We start from the raw sequence: 22,991 nt of genomic DNA on the forward strand, positions 1-22,991 counted from the left end.
AGGTGGGTTTATGCTAATTTGTGCAATTGTAAAACACACCATTGCTATTTTTTTTTACAGGTAGACTAAAAATGCCCAGACCAAAGACGTTCTGGCAAAACTGGCACTTGGATACCTTTTGATGATGATAATGATGTAAATGTTCTAGTTCTCTAATACGCTGGCACTACTGTTCCATAAAAAAGAATTAATTTAGTTGTGCATGAGATCAAAGACAATATTATCCTATGTTAAAGATTAAGAAATTGGCATATCATATGAAAAAAAGAGGCTATATCGGAGATTTCTGACAAAAAATCTGAAGTCGCTAATCAAATCACATTTTCTGTACTTACCAAGAAAAACTCAGATTATTGCCTTTTAGTAAATATAACACACAATGATTCTCAAGTTTGAAAAGGTTATAATGAGACCGGCGTAATAACATTTATGAATTTTATTGCCGATTCTGAAAGATAACATGGACACAGAGGAGGGTAGATACTTTGTGAAACGTACTTGGAATTACTGTACTTTGTGCCAAAATTCTTCACTAGAGCCTCTCTAAATGCTGAAATACTGGATTGAGTGCTGACCCCTTTGTGACCAATTATGACCACCATACAGTCCAGTGTTCTATAACCACTTTTCATGGTTTGAAAAATTGCAACAAACAAAATCAATCTGTTTTACTGGTTTGAAGTCATTTTTTGTGTGTACCCTGCCTTTGAGGCATTATTTTCGGCACTGTATGCCATGAATTTTGTCACAAACCAACTTTGTCAACCCTCTGATTTGTTTACATACATCTATGCAAGATGGTTCAAAGTACTTGTATGTATAGCAAATTACTTACCCCTAACGCAATACTTAAGGATTTTTCACTTACACATGGATGCATTAATCCAGATTAAACCACTGAAGTTTGGTCAGCTACTGGTAAATTTCCACATCTGGTATACTGAAATGTGATATGCTTGAAGACAAGCCGTCTTTAGTGAACTTCATGCCAGACAACACAAGAGAAATTTCTGCTAGACATTCTACACAAAGGAAACAGGGAAATCTGGAAGACTACCTGTCTGAGAAAAAAAACTGAATCCACGTCTCAGGTGACCCAGCAAGCAGGCAATCACCTTTTATAACCAAGCCACAGATATATGCTCCAGGAGAAGTTGAAATCTGCAGACTAAGGACATCCACCTAGTTGCTATGTTCCAATACATAACAAGTATTGAATATCGTTTTCAATGTTTACAGCTTACAGTAGTGCAGGACATCAAATTTACCTTGTGTTTTACAGGTGAGAGGACACAAAATGCCCAAAATGGGAATAAAATAAGACTGAAAATCCACCTGTTTATTTTGTACAATCATTCCTGTTTGTCAAGGCTATGCAATCCATCGTAGAAATATAAAAGGAACAGTCTACATTTCTCACAAACTAGACAATTTATAAGTTTTATTTTTATTATCAAACCCTTCCCCGACAGAGCAATTCTTCCAGTAAAACAACAAATTATATTCGTATTGGCGTGGCCTAAGCACATCTCATTACCACATCTCATTACCACATCTCATTACCACATCTCATTATCACATCTCATTACCACATCTCATTACCACATCTCATTACCACATACACCAAATTTCAGAACAATGGAACTTGCATATACATATGACTTCGCGCATTATTGAATAGAAAATGTTTTTAACAAATTATGACTGATTCGTTCAAGAGCTGCAATTAGATTATGACTGGACAAGGAAACGTATGATGGGCAGAATGCACCGATTGTCAACAACAACGCGAAAAGTACAAAGTAAAGTGGAAAGCTATCATGTAAATGTGCCAGCCATGTAAAAATCAGCTTTGGATTAACTATTTCATTATTTGGTTTAAAACATTCCATTCAAAAAGGTGTGCATACTGAGGTATATGTACTGATGAGTGTCGTATTAAAAAGGCTAAGCACAGTTTGAAAAAAGACCAGGATCCGCATGTTCAACAGGAATATGGGTATTAACAAGTATTGTGTCTAATATGAATACCAAACTCTCCTCGTCGGACTCGGACTTAAGTCCAGTTTTTAAGTCCAACACAAAAACTGTTCAATAAAAAAAAAATACCCACATAAAATGATCACAAGCGAGGCTTATGATCACACTTACTGAATCGTACGTGCTGCATAACGTAATGCCGTTATCAATTTAATGTCAAGGATCTCCAATATCACTGACATCAAAGGCCACATGTACACTGTATTCCCAGGTACACATGTGCGTGTATATCACATGCACTCTGTTGTGGTCAAAGCCTCAAGAGCTGAGGTGAAAATGGAATCCAGAAAATTCCACATCCAAGGCTGAGACTGAAGAAACCTCTGATGTGTATCACAAATCAAAGTACTTATCACGCTACCGTGACCTGCCATTTCCTCACAAAGAAAAGGCGATCTAAATGCAATGATATGTCATTATTTCAAACTGACCAGTATTTTTCCCTGATAGCAAGCTTGTAGAAATGTACATGTAACATCGTAAAATGTAAAATTCTAATCCGCCCAACTTTTTCAGGTTGTAAATCTAACAAGGCTACATCAAGTGCCTGAACTTTTAGCGAACAATTTTTTCAAACTAGGAAACCTCTGTTTATAAACATTGACAAACAGCTCCAGCTTGTTCCGCAAGTCCGTTGACACTGTGTCCGTGTGCTTTGGGTACCAGATTCTCAATCGCTCTATTACATCCTGAGGCTCATAATGAGACAGCTTCAGCAGCAACACAATAGCCTCCTCCTGGACGTTCATGGGAACTGAAATAAACAACAACACCAAATTTTAAAAATCCGAGTAGTACTTATTATTACGGGCCTGGGAAGTGAAAGAAAGAAAGAAGTTTAAAGGAAAAATCTGAAAATATCTTACTCTACTTCCAAATCACATTAGCGGTCAGCTGGCTTTTTTTGTTTGTTTTTTTAATTTTTAAACTAAATAGTCCGAAATCAGCCAAAATGGATGAAAATTGCCACATTAACATTTGTTTTTAACACATTTCTAGGAATTGCTTTTTAGAATGTCTCTGGTCTGCAAGAAGGCTTACTGTGTAAATGTATGTGTAGTAAAGCCCTTTAGCTTTTTCATTCCCACTGATGTTTGTATTGATGGATCCATATGAACTACTGGTACTATTCTAAACTGTGTAGACTCTAAATATAGGGGAGACTTTATAACATATCATTACAACATTAATTTGATAGTTTTTATGCATTTTCTAATTTTCTTTTTTAAGTTGACCCATTCATGGCCTCTGAAACTACAGGCTACTATCGCTAATATAAGACACTCTATGTACTAAGAGGCGATATCCCTAATACCTGCCTTCCAGAAACAGGGGCAACAACTCTGGACTCCAATATTGTACACTTTACATTCTACTTTCTCACATTAAGTCTATGTAATTTTCAGTATTATTTTTGTGATTTAATGATAATGGGTATCTGTTTTCAGCAGGCCAGTCCCTATGTACAAACTGAGATTAATTCCAGATACAAACCATGGGACCTTTTTCACAAAACAATCTTTAGCTATCTGAAAGTCGGTTGTAACTACAATGGCGACACATCTTAAACACATGTACATACATTCAACTTAATCAACTCAGGCTATGATTACTTTGTTGAATGGGGCCCAGAACTTGACCTTAGGTAAGACAATATATTGGACTGAACCCATGGCCCCAGGGTCAGGAAGCTGACTTTGCCCTAAGTCAGACTTAGTTTTAACTTGAGGTTTTATTCCTGAAGCTAAGATTTGATTTATTTATTGATTGATTTGATTGGTGTTTTACGCTGTACTCAAGAATATTTCACTTATACGACGGCGGCCAGCATTATGGTGGGTGGAAACAAAGATTTGAAGTGGAATGCTAATTTTCATGTTCATGAAGGGTTAAGGACTGCATCGAGTCATCGTTCATGCCCTAGGTGCAGCTGTGAGATGTACAATGCAATAAAAAGAGGCCGATTCACTAAAATGCTATTTTATAACAGAGTTTTAAGTCCCAGTGTGATTGTACGCGAAGTAAACTGCAGGTAAGTGACAAGGTCAACAAGCACTAGCTAAGCTTCATGAGACCCTTTTCTTTCCTTGTACTCCACCGTTCAAAATGACAACCAATTACAACTCTAGACTTGCCTGTCAACCTGTCAAGCTCTGTTTTACGCCTCTTTCTGGCGGATCCTCTCATGTGTGAGCCATTAGCCATTTCTTTTTACACGTGTAATCAGCTATGTTCGTTTTCATATGAAGTTTACCGAGCGCTGTGCGCATGCTCCATTTCCACTGAACTAACAGCACCTCATTTAAATGTTCTGGCAGACTTTTCAGTTTTCAGTTTTTTGTTATCTTTAAACATCCACTTAATGTACAAACCGTGTCACTTTAACAAATTGTATTCAGTGCCCACACTCTGTGTCAAGCCCTTTGAGATGTACAAACCCTCACAACAATTCACACAAATGAACATGCACTAAGTGTTCAAGCCCTTTGTGATGAGGGCATGTACAAACCCTCACAACAATTCACACAAAGGAAGATGCACTAAGTGTTCAAGCCCTTTGTGATGAGGGCATGTACAAACCTTCACAGCCATTCACATAAATGAACACGCACTCTGTGTCTGTAGAGAGGCTCCCTGGTCCTACCTCAGGCAGGACTTTTCTGACTCGCCACACAGTTATCAATAGGCCAGCTGTGCTTGGCCACTCCTGCTCAGTAGCCATGAAGACAACTGAAGTCAACTGAAACAGCCTCAGGTGGTGTACCAACTCCTCATGGTCTGGTCTATTAATCCATTGTGCCCATCTAGCTGGCCATGATGGGCGCGGAGAGAGAGAGCATGTTGACAGTCATCGTGCCCGTCTAGCTGGCCACAATGGGTGCAGAGAGAGAGAGCATATTGACAGTCATCGTGCCCGTCTAGCCGGCCACGATGGGTGCGGAGTGAGAGAGCATGTTGAAAGTCATCGTGCCCATATAGCTGGCCACGATGGGCGCAGAGAGACAGCGTTTGACAGTCAATGTGCCCATCTAGCTGGTCACATTGGGCGTTGAGAGAGAGCATGTTGACAGTCATCGTGCCCGTCTAGCTGGTCACGATGGGCATTGAGAGAGAGCATGTTGACAGTCATTGTGCCCATCTAGCTGGCCACGATGGGCGCAGAGAGACAGCGTGTTGACAGTCAATGTGCCCATCTAGCTGGTCACGATGGGCGTTGAGAGAGAGCAATTTGACAGTCATCATGCCCATCTAGCTGGCCACGATGTGTGCGGAGAGAGAGCGTTTTGACAGTCATCATGCCCATCTAGCTGGCCATGATGGGTGCGGAGAGACAGGGTGTTGACGGTCATCGTGCCCGTCTAGCTGGCCACGATGGGCGCGAAGAGAGAGCATTTTGACAGTCATCGTGTCTGTCTTGCTGGCCACGATGGGTGCGGAGAGACAGCGTGTTGACAGTCAATGTGGCCATCTAGCTGGTCACGATGGGCGTTGAGTGAGAGCATGTTGACAGTCATCGTGCCTGTCTAGCTGGTCATGATGGGCGTGGAGAGAGAGTGTGTTGACAGTCATCGTGCCCGTCTAGCTGGCCACAATGGGCGTGGAGAGAGAGCATGTTGACAGCAATCATGCCCGTCTAGTTGGCAACGATGTGTGCGGAGAGAGAGCGTTTTGACAGTCATCATACCCGTCTAGCTGGCCACGATGGGTGCGGAGAGAGAGTGTGTTGACAGTCATCGTGCCCGTCTAGCTGGCCACGTTGGGCATGCAGAGAGAGCGTTTTGACAGCCATCGTGCCTGTCTAGCTGGCCATGATGGGTGCAGAGATAGAGCGTGTTAACAGTCATCGTGCCCGTCTAGCTGGCCACTATGGGCACGAAGAGAAAGCGATTTTGACAGTCATCGTTCCCAGACTAAACCGAAAATCAAGGCTGGATACAGCCAAAGACAACACTTAAGATTAAAATAAAAATCCTTGGCTTTGGTAAAAAAAATTTCACAGCAAACTGCTCTAAAATGTCTGACTGATGTCTAAGAGATCTTCGTGATCCTGCAATGAAATATCCTGCTAACAAGATACAAGTACATACTTCATCACATGGTCAAGACATGACAGGAGATTTCCTATATCGAGCAAGAAATGACAAAGATAATCTAAACATCTAACACCTAAATAATCTTGTTGAGAATGGCTGTACTCACCTTTACTATTAAGTTTAACTGTCAACAGATAATGTATGACATGTCTGATAACTTGACGAACGTCTCCCTTCTGTTTGACGCAGGATTTGAAATGGCCAAGAGCAGAACCTTCAAAAAAAATAAATTTAAAAATTTAAAAAAATTTAAAATTTTAAAGACACACCTCATTTGCACATTCAGGTGAGAGGGCATCACAGGATTATATGGACTGTATTGTTTTTAAACTGTTTTCATTCACACATTTCATGTACATATAACTTTGTAACACATCAAACACTTAGAAGACTAAGCACAGCAGTTCATGGCGAAGAAAACACTAGTATTTATTTATCTGATTGAAGTGTTGCACCATACTCAAGAATTTTTTCACTCAAACGGCAGCAGCCAGCAATTTGGTGGGAGGAAATCAGGTTGAGCCCGGAAAAAACCCATGGCCATCCCACATACAAACTGAAGAGGAGGCCAGAGGTGAGAAGCTGCTAGGTCACTGTCCTCGTTAGCACGCTAACCTCTAGACCATGGAGGTCTAGGAGACGCTAACATGACGTATACTGCTACATGCGCATGTCAGGTGAGGACTTGACACACAAAATCACTGTTACAGACAGGGTATGAATGCCAAATGTGCATGACAGGTGAGGGACTTGATACACAAAATCACTTTTACAGATAGGGTATGAATGCTACGTGTGCATGTCAGGTGAGGGACTTGACACACAAAATCACTGTTACAGACACGGTATGAATGCTACATGCGCATGACAGGTGAGGGACTTGACACACAAAATCACCATTACAGACAGGGTATGAATGCTACATGCGCATGACAGGTGAGGGACTTGACACACAAAATCACCATTACAGACAGGGTATGAATGCCACACGCGCATGTCAGGTGAGGGACCTTTACACACAAAATCACTGTTACAGACAGGGTATGAATGCTACATGCACATGTCAGGTGAGGGACTTGATACACAAAATCACTGTTACAGATAGGGTATGAATGCTACATGTGCATGACAGGTGAGGGACTTGACACACAAAATCACTGTTACAGACACTGGTATGAATGCTACATGTACATGTCAGGTGAGGGACTTGACACACAAAATCACTGTTACAGACACGGTATGAATGCTACATGCGCATGACAGGTGAGGGACTTGACACACAAAATCACCATTACAGACAGGGTATGAATGCCAAATGCGAATGTCAGGTGAGGGACTTGACACACAAAATCACCGTTACAGACAGGGTATGAATGCATCTGTGGCACACACCTTGAAACAAACTATTCAAGCAAAAACAGATCACTGTAAAATCTGATGTCTTAAAAGCATGTTATTTGGAAGAAGACATTGTACACTGTATAAATCTAAAAAAAAAATGTTTTCTTACACAGTATTGAATGGCTTTCATCTGTAGAGATATGTACTTTTCATTTTAGTATTTCTTTGCCATTCACAGAACAGCAAAAAAAAACAAAACAAATAAAAACGACCTTTCTCTACCTCCACATCAGAAGATGGGGACTTTTTTGGACCTTTTTTCATCTCTACAACACCTTTTCTTCAAATTCACAATTTCTTCAAATGCATCCACAACTGTCACATTGCATTTGACCACACACAACGAGAAGTACCACTGTTAACCTCATATTTTTTGCCATATCTCCTTTTTCTGAAAGATTTTACACTTTTTTCTATCAACACAGACTCTTCTGCACAGTGACCACAAAAGGAATCATCTTAAGCTATGTACCAAACTAAAATACAATTCTTCTGCACTGAGACAAAGCAACTCTTGGCTGCCTCACAGAGTTACATGCTTGCAACTAAAACTCACCCAACATCCTTAAGAATGGTAGTATAAGTCCCTGTGCAACATCAAAGTCTTCTCGGCTCACAATTTTACCAATGCAGGGAAATATATCGTTGATTATTTTAATGACCACTTTCCCACTTCTCAGTTACTAGCAACAGCTCAAAACTTTTGAAGAACTCTGTGACTGGAAAATAAATGCATACACATTAGTCCCTTGTGTCTTTTTTTTTTTTATTTTATCTGACCAACGTCAATTTTTAACACCATTATTTCTGGAATCAGATTTTGTGCTATGAAATTATCTGAAATTCCAGCACAGAATTTTGAAACATACACGCATATGATTTCCTTAAACAGTAAAAATTTGGGCACTTTTACACAACAACTGACTGATTTGCAGTTTTCCTAAATTCTGAGATGAAAGTCTGAATTCACTCTTTCTAATGATGATCTTCTACAGAAAGCTGTCCGATCATGTCAATCAAATTATAACTCCACCCATACCTTATTCATATAAATGCATTTTCTCTCAACATTACCGGGGGATTCCTCGCTTAATAATTTGAGAAGCTCTAAGTACTAAACAACTATTAAAATTACCTGTATGCCAATTAGCACAGGACTGAATACACTTCCATTTCTTTTTTTTTGCCAATTCAACATACTTAAAAGCTTATATTACATTGAGGAAACCATGCACAGTGAAAACTAATAAATTTCTTCCCACATGTAACTTTTTCCCACTAAACCTGAGTGGGTTACATAAAAGCATATGCGCAAAGACAGTGAACTCACAGGTTCAATAGTGCTATCTTAATACACTCTCTACCTACAACAAATGTCTCAACAATTTCAAGGTACAAACCTGTGGTGGAATTCAAGGGAGGTAATGCTGTAACAAACTCTTCTAGCTGAGCCTGGAGTGAGCACACACAATCAAAGGGGAAGAACTCTGAGTACTCCAGCCACACACCCTTTTCAATGATGTTCGCATCTGTGGAACAAGTAATTGGCTTGTTTTATTAGATCTGCTAGGTTTACGCAACATTTCACAAATTGAGACTCTTGATCTGCGTCATAATCTTGTTTCACATGAAAATTAGCAGGTATGTAAACTGTGATTATGAAATGTAATGTTGATAAGTCGGCACAAATTTTGTTTTGTCTTTTCACTTACAGGTTGGCTGACATAGACCCAAAACTGGAAAAAGAAAACTGAAACTAAAATCGTATTTTTCATAATTTTTTCATTTTTCAATATTTTATCAAATCTTTTTTAGTGAAAAGTACTGTTCGTTTTCTGCTTGACGATCGGGGAAACCGGAATGCTGGAAGTAGATTCCCAGTTTACACGAACAAGCCAGTAGTTTTAACGACTCTCCCTGGCTGAGAGGCAACACACCCCCAGCATAAATTACAGGGTGTTAAAGATGAGGGACGCGATTTATGCCAGCTTTGCCATTTTCAGACTTAACATATATGGTGAGGAAAAAACTGCAAAGTTATGCAGCAGGCACCACCAAAAAATGTGCTCTTTTAAGCCAAAATGTGTCAAGTTTTCTTCTCTTTTGATATTCGATGGCGCTCAGCTTGATGTGTGCAGGAAATTTAGAGTGCCCAGAGTGAACCACATATCTTTGGGGACTTCACAGATAAACTTTGGTACATGTGCTGTACAGATGTGTAAAACATACTGGCAGAAGACAAATGGTCTTCAACCAGCATTGGACTGTGTAACCAGCCACACCAGCGTCAATGACCACTTATTGTCACTATTAAAAGCTACACAAGCTGTGCGACTGGGGAAAATCTATGCATTCTCTGTCTAAGGCTGGGTATGAACCTGCATTCTGTGTGTGTTAGCAACTGTCCAGCATGCAGCCGACGGTGAAGTAACTGCAAAACCATTGTGTCCAACCACAGTTAAGTGGATGTGTTCAGATTAACACTAAGTGTTTCGAAGAGAAAGGGACATGTGTCTTACCACTTCATGTTTGGAATTTGTTGCAGACAATGCGTGCATCACCTGGTATTCAATCACCACCAGAAGAGAACTGGGATCTGGAAACAAAAATCACAAATATGCTAATATTTATTTATTTATTTGATTGGAGTTTTACTCTGTACTCAAGAATATTTGACTTATGTGATGGGGGCTAGCATCGTATTGCCAGGAAACAAGGCAAAGACCCTGGAAAACCTACGACCAGCAAGCCAGCACGAGCTGGACTTGAACTTACAGCCAATGCTTTAGTGAGATGCCTGATTACTTGTGCTAATCACTTGTCACATAAGCCCCTCATGCTAGTACAAAACTCTCTAAAACCCCAAAAGCATGAAATTCAAACGTGTCTGTACTGATTCATCTGCCCAAAGACAATAGAATTTTTCCCTCCAAAAAGGGAAACTAAAGCACACAAAGTACTTCACTGCAGAACACAAAGTACAGAAAAGCTTCTTCAGGTTTATGTAAAAGCAGTCCTTGGACATTATTAACCATTACTTTGTATTGTTATTTACATGACACTGAAGTCTGCTCTTACACTTTGGTGGTCAGTACTGTGGGTAGAGGAAACCTAACCTAGAGAGCCTTGGGTAAACAAACCACTGACCAATGTCGGACAATTACTGATGAACTTTCCCTCTTGGTGCAAAAACTGGAGTTCTGCACTTGAACGCTTACCGCCACCAAGGCCCCACTGACAGTGATAACATGGGAACCCGCCAATTCCCTGCTCATGGTTTGCTCACCACAAAAAGAGCTCATAATCCTTTTGACATGATTTTGCAAATATTTTCTGTTTTTCATTGTCCATGCTCACTTTCAAATTACTTACTCTCTGACTTGTGTAGAAAAGCCGGCCACACAAGTGCTACCGCCAGCGTGATGGTGGGATAACTGAGGTACTGACAGCGACACACGTGGTAGAGAAACACTCTACACTGCTCTACATCCCCTGTAACAGACAGACAAATGCCCATTGCATTTGCATCTTATGCAAAGCCACATTTCCCATTCTTAAGTGTGGAGTTATCCCCCTTTCAAATTTACCCTGCGAAGTCACGGGTCTTACTAGTCTCATAAAATCTCATCTTGTCCTTCACTACCAGCTGAAATTCTGGTAGCAAAACTGTTAAGACGTTTGAAAATACAACATACATATGACACAAGTAGTGCACTCTGATTGGCCATCTTCTGTATGATTTGCATACATAAGTATTAGTCTTCTAACACATGATCTTTTTCCATGTATAATCATTTACATATACACAGAGATCACAGTGCAAGTCAAGCAGTGGAGAGCCAACTGGAATTGAGAGATGCATTAAACATCTATGACATTGTATCAGGGACTTTTCCATGGTTCCGTTACAGGACTCTCGGCTGTATATTTTACATTAAGCTGTGGCCATCTGGGCTCTTCCTTGTGATGCTTTAGATCATGCCAGTGTATATGGTAGACCATTATCGTACACAGATAGTGTCACGCTCCTTATATATGCCTTCTTTCCCTCCAATACAAATATCACAAAAAAACTTGTTATATATCAGGCGGCGAATTTATACAGTCACATTGAAGTTTAATATTTAAATACAACATTACTGATGAAGCATATAAAACACTTGTGAGGTTTAATGAACAAATTAATGAAAAGACTTACCCCCCAGTCTACACATGGCTGTATATAGGCGGCTGAAAACACCAACATACAAACACTATTAAAGTTTATTTACTTATTTCTTTGATGTTTAAAAGTGTACTCAGGAATGTTCCACTTAAATGACAGTGGACAGTGGTAACACATGTAAGGCTGTTCTTGGAGCAGCAGGAACTGGATATGTCCACCCGATCTAATCACAGAGGTGTGATCTTTAGTCAGTGGATGTCTTCTAAAGGCTAAGCTCCATTTACATGTACATGTACAAAGAACAGACAAGACCAGACCAAATTCACATATGCATCAACAAAGTATCCTACAGCAAGTTTGAAACATGTTTAGTTTTGTGATGTTGTACATCCCCGTTCAAGATAATTAAAATTATGCACATTGAGACAATCCAAAGTGCCAGCATCTTAATCAGTCTTATCCAATCAGGCGTGAGTTACTTTCTATAATGCAAAGGTGCATTTGTTTCCTCTTACATCACCCGAACACCGTTTTGTGGGTAAACGAATGACATGTCATTTTTCTCATTGCTCTAGCATGGTACATCCCAGGGCCTTATAAGAATTCTTTTTGTAAGTTGATTTACTGAGTGACCAAGTGCGTCCCAGACAAATTTCTCTGATTGTGTGGGTCTGTTTTCACACGTTTTCCAAAATATAACAATAGGTTACAATATCTGTTGTCTTTTCTTTTAACTACATATGAATCCCATTAAATACAAGTTCACAAAGATGTAGCACAAAAAATATTACACAATCTAATAATTTTTGTTACATCTGATTTGTGGTTTACCAAAATTTCAATTGTATCTAATTAGTCAAGTTCACATTTGCCTAGAAGTGAGCTTACCACAGTTGTGTTTTCAGACGGACTGTGACGTCGCCATTGAGTCCACAAGTGTCACAGCTAAACACTTCCTTCCATATTGACTGCATTATCACATGAGACATGTCCAGCTGTAACAACAACAACATGCATATAGACAGGACCTTCCCTTCCAAAACACATACAAAATATTAACTGAACCTGTCTGATACTGATTAGCATTTTCTGCGCATGTGTCAATGTCTGTACACGTCATGATGTGTATGTTTGTCATTATTTGTGCCTTTGACAATGTCCACCCATGTGCCACTGTCCGTCCACGTGCCCCTGTCCATCCATGAGCCTCTGTCCGTCCACATGCCACTGTCCATCCATGTGCCCCTGTGCATCCATGTGCCCCTGTGCATCCATGTGCCACTGCGCATCCATGTGCCACTGTCCACCCACGTGCCACTGTCCATCTATGTGCCACTTGTCCATCCATGTGCCCCTGTCTATCCATGTGCCCCTGTCCATCTATGTGCCACTGTCAGTCCCTATGCTCCATGTGCCCCTGTCTGTCCACGTGCCCCTGTCCGTCCATGTGCCCCTGTCCGTCCACGTGCCACTGTCCGTCCGTCCACCTGTCCTGTCCATCCAAGTGCCCCTGTCAATCCAAGTGCCCCTCTCCGTCCACGTGCCCCTGTCAGTCCACATGCCACTGTCCTTCCATGTGCCCCTGTCCGTCCACGTGCCACTATCTGTCCACGCGCCACTGTCCGTCCATGCGCCCCTGTCCGTCCACCCGCCCCTGTCCGTCCACGTGCCACTGTCCCTCCACATGCCCCTGTCCCTCCATGTGCCCCTGCCCATCAATGTGCCCCTGTCCATCCATGTACCACTGTCCATCCATGTGCCACTGTCCGTCCACGTGCCACTGTCTGTCCACGTGCCACTGTCCGTCCACGTGCCATTGTCCATACATGTGCCACTGTCCATCCATGTGACCCTGTCCATCCATTTTAATCAATGAACTCATGACTGTTCATTGATAAAAATCAGCCAATCAGAAGATACACATGCGGCAAACTACTTCGTTTTACAACAAGACGCACTGAGTGTAAACATCAACTGTATGTCGACTACACTGACTGTATAGTAATAAAATACTTTGGAAATTCCTTCATCGATTTCATCTCTGACTGTGATGTCGCCATCAAAGTTTTTGAATGCTGCTGCCTGGTATGTTTAGGTGGATTTCAGCCAGCGTTCTCACACATGGAGACATGCACACTACACACTGACCAGCACTTGTCTCCTCGTCACACTAATATTCCTGTCACTCCGTGAGGTCTTGAACATCATGTTTGAAAACTGAAAACAATTATCTGCTACTCAGTTTTATTTGTGTTGATGATGATGTAAAAGAATTCACCCAAATTTTTGTCAGTAAAGGTTGGGGAACCGCTATGCAAAAAATCATCAGTACACATCACGTGTATGTGTGGGCAAACATGTCATTATCTGTCCATGTGTTGTTATGCACACATGTGTGCCATTATCTGTCCATGTTTTGTTATGCTCACATGTACATGTCATTATCTGTCCATGTGTTGTTATGCGCACATGTGTGCCATTATCTGTCCATGTGCTGTTATGCACACGTGTACAGGTCATTATCTGTCCATGTGTTGTTCTGCACACATATACACGTCATTATCTATCCATGTGTTGTTCTGCACACATGTCCAGGTCATTATCTGTCCATGTGTTATTCTGCACACATGTATAGGTCATTATCTGTCCATGTGTTGTTCTGCACACATGTACATCATCATCTGTCCATCTGTAAATGCCATCATATGCATCATTACCTGTACGCATCATTGTCAAACAGTCATTATTAACATCTTAACGATTCTCTGTCCAAACATTATTTTCTGTATGCACATCGACATCTGTATATGTGTCATTACATGTATATGTGTCATCTGTAAAATTGTCTACATCTGTAAATGCATCATTATCTGCACATGCATTACTATCTCCACATGTGTCATTACCTGTATATGTGTCACTATCTCTACATGTCATTATCTGTAGGCCTACATGTGTCAATCTTGGTACATGTGTCACTATCAGTATATGCATCATTATCTGTACATGCATTACTATCTCCACACATCATTAACTGTACGTGTCACTATCATGTAGGCCTACATGTGTCATTATTGGCACATGTGTCATCATCTGTACACGTGTCATTATTTGTATATGTCTCATTATCTGTACATGTGTCATTATATGTAGGCCTACATGTGTCATTATCTCTACACGTGTCATCTAGAGAGTGTATCTTTATTTGTACAAGCATGGTTACACAGAAGACTTACGTGATCTCTATCTTTGACAAAGACTATAACAGCCTGTAACAGCCTGACAAGCTGATCTTCCTGAGGCGTGATGTATGGACCATCTGATGGACTGATTGTCACGTCCGCAGCAGGTAGCAATTCCAGCATCTTATTGATTGAAAATGCTGCTCCTGTCTGAAATATAACACAAATAGCGCTCAATCAGCACGAGTGATACACATGTTTCTGCAACCTGATGGTCAGGTTTCCCAGACTTAGCTTCCACAAAATCTTAATTATTAAATTTGTTATGATCCTTTCCTGTATTTTAGCTATTATAACAATTTTGGATCAAGCTTAAGATCACTTCAGGGGCCTGGTCTGTCCATACAATGCAGATTTACCAGGTTCTTACTCTGGCTAATGGTTAAATCTCCGTGGAAAATGGGGCACTTGTTTAACACTGCAGGATAAACTAGTGGGTTACTGACTCAAACAGAGGAGTGACTGATTGTTGTTTTACTCACTATCTACAATTTTTCACTAACATATCTGGTAAGTTGATGGTCAGTTTTATGGATTAAGGACGCTGTAGAGTGCCCCGGGGTATACCACTGACGATTGATAAGTCACTCATAACCTTTTCCAAATGTGCTGTACAGATACGGACACAGCTGTCTGGCATGTAGAGTGACACTGTAGAGTGCCACTGACCACCGACAAGTCACTCATAACCTTTTCCAAATGTGCTGTACAGATATGGACACAGCTGTCTGGCATGTAGAGTGACACTGTAGAGTGCCACTGACCACCGACAAGTCACTCATAACCTTTTCCAAATGTGCTGTACTGATACAGACACAGCTGTCAGGCATGAGGCTTTCATGGAAATGATCGCTCCATTTCTGTGTCAGTTCCCAGGTTGGAAAATCCACGGTATCGAAAATCTGTTTCCCACAAAAAAAAAAGGCTTGGCTACTCATTCAGTACTGCTTAGTAAACATTGAACAGAGTTAATCATCCAAAGACTGGAGTTGTGAGCCTTCAAAGTCCTTGGGCAAGGGATTCTTAAGAAATTCGGATTCTGAGATTAATTTGATTGCTGTTATGGAACTTGTATTTAACACATTCTGCATAGGACTCTTCAGATAGGGGAGATAATCCAGTTCTCTTCGTTCTTTTTTCCGTAGTTTGCAGTCAGATACCTAAATCAGTCAGTGACAGTTCATACATTTTAAACAAGAAGACTGAGGGGTTATGGTAATTTTCACTTTACAAACTAAATGATAATGAGATCTGCAAGAAACACAAAATTTTATGTGATGAAATGCCATTAATACTAAAATTATTACAGGTAAATCAGTTCCCATAGCAGAAATTGTTGGGAACCGAAAAAAAAAGTTTCCCACTGTTCCCTGGTCAAAAGTACACTGAACCAAAAAGTGTTTCACAGCAATTCTGAAATCCCCATGCCTGAGTTTTGGTGGAATACAAGCGGTCTTTAAGTTGTCTTCCCGAACATTAAATGGTGAAAACAGCCCTATGGAGCCCTATGACAATCTAGACATTGATTGCCCATTGCCCAACCTGCTCCTTTTGTTCCAGTGGTTGGAAGCCATGCATCTTACCACTAAGCCACCTCATTCTCCTTAAAATGACTTTATAAAATAATAATAATAAAATAAGAAGGTCAAATTCACAACAGCTGTGACATCTAAGAAAAACTCCATGTCATCTTGCACATGGCCTTTCATTAAATCAATGTCCCTATCAAAGATAAATGTCAAAAACTGGACCACCCAAACAACAGACAGAGCAACTTTAAGAACTGCTTGTTGAAGGTACAAGCAGGTAATATGTAGGTATTAACAGTAAGTACTGAAGCTAAAGCATACCTTGTTGATTTCCTGTATGAGTATCCTGACCACCACTTCTGGGGATTTGCCCCGTAGAATCCTCTGTAAGAGAGGGCTGGGGTCAGCCCCAGACAGCCTGAGGTAACCCTCCAGCTCCTGACTGACCACTGAAACGAAGGCTGAAGCACATGTAGTATTTATCTAAGATACTTTGTGTCTGATTGTTGTTTAACATCAAGAGTTGAATGGGTCAGAGAAACCGGAATGCCCAGAAGCGGACGACATACTCATGTACATTCTCATGTGAGACCAATGCCTTGGTGGAAGACAAATGGTCTTCAACGCGTCATCAATGACTTTTTTTCTCCAAGGCACTAGGGATGTACATGTGCATAAGCTTATATGACTTGGCACCTGTACTATTTATTTGGAAGTGCCTGGGGAAAACACACGACCATCCGTAGGTTGCTAGAAGACCTTCCCACCTACGGCCGGAGAGGAAGCCAGCATGAGCTGGACTTGAACCCACAGTGACCGCATTGGCGAGAGGCTAGCCGAGCCACGCAGGCCCTGCACCTGTGCTAGAATTCACCCCTACTATTACTGCTAGTAGGTTTTGCTTTGCCAACAAATTCATTGTCACACACTGATTTTCTTTTTCTAATTGTTGTTTAACATCATAATCAAGATGTTTCACTTGTCTGTTGATTGTCAGTTTTAGCGGGGAAGGAAACCACTGACTTATGGCAAGATACTGATCAGCATTCACACGTGACCTAACACACTTGCACACCATTTTGGTGGAAGAAGTAGTAATACTGCACTAATGGCCTCATGACCACCATTGCTTACTATCAACAAAGACTTGAAAAAAGAAAAAAAAACATGACGCTGTGCAACTTTACATCCAAGAGATAACATCAGCTTATTTTTTGTAAAGACTAAACGTACTCACATTTGACAAGATCAGCAGGTAGTGCCTGGGGTTTGGACATCCCTGATGAATTAGCATTACTCAGTACCTGGAACACATTTTTCTGATTATTAAATGCAAAACATTTTTCATCCATCTTGGGGCCTCCGTGGCTCAGTCGGTTAGCGCGATAGCGCAGCGTAATGACCCAGAAGCCTCTCACCAATGCGGTCGCTGTGAGTTCAAGTCCAGCTCATGCTGGCTTCCTCTCCGGCCGTAAGTGGGAAGGTCTGCCAGCAACCTGCGGATGGTCGTGCGTTTCCCCCGGGCTTTGCCCGGTTTCCTCCCACCATAATGCTGGCCGCCGTCGAATAAGTGAAATATTCTTGAGTACGGCGTAAAACACCAATCAAATAAATAAATAAATTTCATCCATCTTTTACCATGTCTTAAGCGAATCATGCTAATATCTTAATTCTTGGTATCATATGTGTGTATATGTACCACTTGTTACCACATGTAAATATTACTGTATTTGTCTGTTGTGTTCCTACGATTTCTGCACGTACATGTATATATTACTGTGTTCGTATGCCGTATGTTCCAACTATTTCTGCATGTAAATATTACTGTTTGTAGGTCGTATGTTCCAACTATTTCTGCACGTACATGTAATATTTTTCTTTTTCTTGGCTGTTTGTTTCACTATTACTTTTCATGTATATACTATTACTTTACACCATAGTTCTGTTATTGTTCAATATTTTACGGGGGATATAATATAAATCCCATGGTTTACTTGTACGTAAGTCACAATACACATCCATATAATTGCAACCATGCCTTTGTAACAATTTAAGAAGCTCACCAAAACTTTCTGTGCAAAGCCTACATTTTCTCCGTCTGATGACTTCCTTTTCTTCCTTCCAATGCAAACAGCCTGGTTTTTCACATCTTCATTGGACATCCTATCATTATCTCCCCCTGGATGTAATGCAACTGTTATCTCCCCTGCTTCACTTCTCCTACCACTGGACCACTTCTTCTTTTGCTTATTCCCTTCTTGTGAAATGTGGATGTCACCAGATGCTTTCAGAGGAACTGCTGGTGACTGGTTCACACTCTGGGAGGCATTCCCACCTGAAGATTTCCTCTTTTTGCGTTCAATCAGGGCAGGCGTAGTTCCCAAGGCACTGGCACTATCAGATCTGGAGTCGGCAGGTTTGTAATGGCTGACACGCTTCTTAGCTCTTAGTAATGACACCCCACCTTGGTCTTCAAGAACATTCTGATGGCCTGCAACTTGTGTGCTTTTAGAATAAAGAACATCTTTCTGTCCAGGAGCTGGATGGACATGCTCTGTTGAACTGTCTGAAAAAGACAACTCCAGGTTCCTCCTGGAGGGTCCAACTTCTCCACTTGGATGTCTAGAAGTTGATTGTTTGGGGTCTTGTTTGGAAGCTGCTACCATTGCAGCACTGCTCGGGGTCACATTCGCTGCACATGTAGCATGTTCACTGGCATTCGATGTAGGAGTACATGATAATGGTGTCACAGGATGCCTTGCTTCAGATGGAGTTATGGGGAGTGGTGTTATGGCTTGGGGTAGTGGTGTTGGCTGAAGAATTGCTGCATGGTTTCCCTGAGGGCTAACCTCAGCTGCGACAACATCCATGGCTTCTAAAGTTGGCTCCTCCACCACAGTGTCTTCTAACTCGTCCACTTCTCTGGAAGGTGATGACGGCAATGGGGATAAGGGTTCAGCAGGAACAGGGGATGGGGGTAAAGGGGATATAGGGATGATGTTCAAGTACTCAAACGGAGATGGCGGTAAGGGCGATACTGGGGATGAAGCTGATATAGAGCAACTTGAGTTAGAGCTTGGAGTCTCTGAGCGACAGAGGGAGCTAGCAGTGCTGCCGGTCAAGGCGGGCCTGCTTGTCTCAGGGGAGACAACTGTTATGCTTGAGGTAGACTGGCGAATCACAGATGGAACAGAGGATGCCGGGGTAGAAGTGGGTATGTAGATTGGCACAAAAGTTGAGCCGAGTGGTAGCGCTGAGGTCCTTGGTCGTAGCGGACTGGAGTATTCTGTGCTTTCTTTCACTACACAGCTGCCAGCAGAAGTGTTGGAATCTGTACAAGTAGTGCTGCCAGACTGACTCTCATGTCTAGTACCAACAGACTGCTCACTGATGAATTTCGAACATTCCAGAGCCTCAGAATTAATCTTGGGCTCTTCAACTACTTGCGATATCACAGAATTTGTACTGTTTCCTGTACACAAAGTTTCTGCGTTTTCCTCACCACCTGAGTCTGTAGTCTGACGCGCTGGAACCTGGTTATGTACAGTACCACTATTATCACAGTGAGAGTCAAAGGCAGGTGAAGCTACAACCCCCAAGGATGAATTACTGGGTGCATCAACCTTAGTTACCTTCAATGAAAGTCTTACATCGTCTTTCACCAGTAAATCTGGGTTTAATGGACCACGATTCACATCGAAAGACTGTTTTGAAGCACTACGAATGTTATCATTAGCATCTACCACACAGTCACTCTTTGCCGTCATTGGCTCTTCACACAAAGTCTCCCCATGTCCATCATTTGCCTCTGATGCCGTTGCCTTATCGATGGTATGCATGCCAGGCAGGTTTTTCTCAAGTTCTGATATAGAAATATTTTTTATAGAAAGTTCTTGTTGTGCTACTGAATTTCTATCCAACATGTCCCCTTCAGTAGATGATGTACTTGGTTCTTCACTTAATACATTTGCAGCAGAACCATTAGCAAAAGATTCCTCATGTCTTTCATTCTCAACACCACTATCAATTCTTTCCTCCCTTTTTTCAACTACACTTTCAGAAACATCTACAACATTGGTCTTTGTTTCATTGTCTGGATTTTCCAGCCATCCCTCAGAAGTCTGACGGACTAGAGACCTTGTAACACGTCTTTGCCCAGTTACATTATTGGGACTGGCATGTTTATTAGTCTCCACAACTCCAGTCTTTGCTCTGCCCATGCGTTTCTCCCACTCTTTGGTCTCTGCTTTTGCCGAAGATCTGGTAATTCTCCTCGGAGCAATAATCCTGGTCGACAATGGAGTTTCTGTTGTCAATATTTCAGAGCGTTCATTTTCAGTAGTATCACTAAACTCCTTCATTCCACTGACACCATTTTTGTCATATTCAGTCCTTTCTTTTGGAAACACTTGAACTTCTTGAGGAAAGACCGACGCTGCATCCTTCTTATTATTTTCATCTTGATCACAAACATGCTGTCCCTTAGAAAGTCTTGCGGATCGTCTGAGCTGCCTCGGAGAAGCTTTATTTCTACCGGAAGTCTCCTTTTCCTGCTCGGTTACTTCTTCCTTTGACTCATTTGACAATGCTGATGAAAGGTTAATGGCAAAACCCTTCACTGGCTCGCTAACTTCCCCACTACTTTTCTGCCTGTTGAATGCCTTTTTCACAGGAGAGGAACCATCTGATCTGGAGTGGGATCGCAAATGCCTGACACAAGAGCGAGAAGGCTCAGAGGAGCACCTTTTCCGCTTTTTCCTCGAGAGGAGGCCAAACATGAGGGACATTTCACGAATGTCACTTAAACTGAAGTCTTTTTTTGATTCCTCTACTGTTTCATTCAAGACCCTTGCTATTGGAGAGCTTAAATCCAAATTATCTCCATTCTTTGTCTGTTTTCTAGTCTCAGTGATGTCCTCTTCACTTTTCTGTTCCAGCTTTGCATCACATTTTACGTTACCCTGATACAATGGGGGAGGAATAGTCCTAAGTTCTTTGGATTTGATAATACTTTCTTTCACTGACTCCACTGAATTGTTACTTCCTGAGGTTTCACTTGAAAGATTATTTCTGCTGAGATTTTGTGGTATGGATTCCTGCTCCTTACGCTTAAAGCTATCATCATTGAGGCACTGTGAAGTTGTATAACTGCCATCAGTTTTGTCACAAGTGTCAACTTTGTCATCAGACCAAGCTTTGTCTTCCAAACGAATGAGGTCACCCGAATTTGTGTCATTTTCCTGAGATTCTGAGCAAAACGAAGAGCGAGAATTGGCTTCGAACAACAAGCCATCTTGATCTGTGCTGCTACCACCAACACTATCAATTTCCACGTCTTTCGACACAACAAACTCTGTAGTTCCCTGCCGAGTGATTTTACCTGCACACTCCTGGGAATTGGCTTCCTCGTGGTCGGAATCTGACAGACTCTCCACATCTGCAGGAAATGGCATTCCCCTTGACTCTGAGCTGTTTTCCATGACTTCGTCTTCCAGGAGAGACGGCAGTCTCACGCTTATTGGTGACAGACGCCTTGACAGCTTCGGCATCTGATCATCCATAAAGCATTTCCTGTCGCTCTTCTTAGGAGGACTACTGGGCGCTTTCTTGTACACCAATGAAATGTCTTCCATGTCCACACTTGTTTTTGACACCCCAATATCCTCAGCTTCAAGTTTCCGATCCTTATTTTCAGCCTGAGCCACGGTTTCTAGATGTTCCTTTCCATCGTCAACATCACCGCTGTCATTTTGAGAGCTATTATCATCAGTGGACACCTGTTCATTGTTGGGTGGTAGAATTTCGCTTTCCAACAGACCGGCAAGCTTGTCTAATTCGTCTTCTTCAATGATCCCCGAGGCTGGAGAGGAAACGCTATCCTAAACAGACATACAAATAGACATTAGGTGTTACCAAAGCAGCAGTATTTCATGAAAAAGGTTCAATACCTTATAGGTCTGCTGCAGTTATGTTTCATAAAAGAGATACTACTTTTCTCAGTATGTGCTAACATCTTTAAGAGAAGTGTGTCACGGCCATGAAATCCCAAAATGCTGACAACACACATAGTGGTTCACATAGTCACAAATATCAATACCAACCTAGCCTTTGATGATCGACCTTGATCAAGCCATTTTGAAAGCATTATGAGTGCTCATGGTGATAAACTTGTGTAAATCACACCATGGCTTACATCTGCACAATTTGTACTTTATGTAAACATCTGACTGTTTGGGTCCCTAGCCAGGACAACCATTGTTCTCTTGTAACACACAAGAGCTATGTGTAACTTGACCAATTTGTCCACAAATCGTTATCAAAAAGCCAGAAAAGGACATCAGATTATGCAGCCAGCCCGACCCAAATTACTTTAGGAAGGGAAGGTTCCCCTGATGACATCTGATATGATTCACTGTACATGGGATCCGACCCAAATTACTTTAGGCAGGGAAGGCTCCCCTGATGACATCTGATATGATTCACTGTACATGTGATTGACCTGAAAATTCACTCACTTAAA

The 22,991-nt window shown here is 41.5% G+C and overlaps 2 protein-coding genes across 2 annotated transcripts in view; both read right to left on the reverse strand.

The window, feature by feature from the left end:
* Nucleotides 1–2,083: 2,083 nt before the first annotated feature.
* On the reverse strand, nucleotides 2,084–11,022 carry LOC135479630 (uncharacterized). Its single transcript, XM_064759523.1, has 6 exons — nucleotides 10,908–11,022; nucleotides 10,055–10,131; nucleotides 8,936–9,064; nucleotides 8,092–8,254; nucleotides 6,241–6,348; nucleotides 2,084–2,794 (listed from the first exon to the last, which is right to left on the reverse strand). The coding sequence occupies exons 4-6, from the start codon at nucleotides 8,096–8,098 to the stop codon at nucleotides 2,580–2,582; spliced, it is 330 nt and encodes a 109-aa protein (XP_064615593.1). The 5' UTR covers nucleotides 8,099–8,254; nucleotides 8,936–9,064; nucleotides 10,055–10,131; nucleotides 10,908–11,022; the 3' UTR covers nucleotides 2,084–2,579.
* A 684-nt stretch (nucleotides 11,023–11,706) lies between these two features.
* Nucleotides 11,707–22,991, reverse strand: part of LOC135479838 (serine-rich adhesin for platelets-like) — a 42,667-nt gene continuing 31,382 nt past the window's right edge. The window contains exons 14-19 of the mRNA XM_064759741.1: nucleotides 18,535–22,350; nucleotides 17,709–17,775; nucleotides 16,793–16,920; nucleotides 14,937–15,092; nucleotides 12,589–12,695; nucleotides 11,707–11,765 (exon numbers count right to left, since the gene is read on the reverse strand). Coding sequence (XP_064615811.1) covers nucleotides 11,717–11,765; nucleotides 12,589–12,695; nucleotides 14,937–15,092; nucleotides 16,793–16,920; nucleotides 17,709–17,775; nucleotides 18,535–22,350 — 4,323 coding nt within the window. The 3' untranslated portion in view covers nucleotides 11,707–11,716. The remainder of the gene's footprint in view (nucleotides 11,766–12,588; nucleotides 12,696–14,936; nucleotides 15,093–16,792; nucleotides 16,921–17,708; nucleotides 17,776–18,534; nucleotides 22,351–22,991) is intronic.

Source organism: Liolophura sinensis, chromosome 12 (assembly GCF_032854445.1).
Source record: "Liolophura sinensis isolate JHLJ2023 chromosome 12, CUHK_Ljap_v2, whole genome shotgun sequence".
Lineage (NCBI taxonomy): Eukaryota > Metazoa > Mollusca > Polyplacophora > Chitonida > Chitonidae > Liolophura > Liolophura sinensis.

What these genes read in the sequence shown, in the direction of transcription:
- LOC135479630 (XM_064759523.1), bottom strand. An exon ending in AGTTAAACTTAATAGTAAAG is followed by an intron (nt 2,795 to 6,240) that starts GTGAGTACAGCC and finishes TGTTTATTTCAG; the next exon opens with TTCCCATGAACGTCCAGGAG.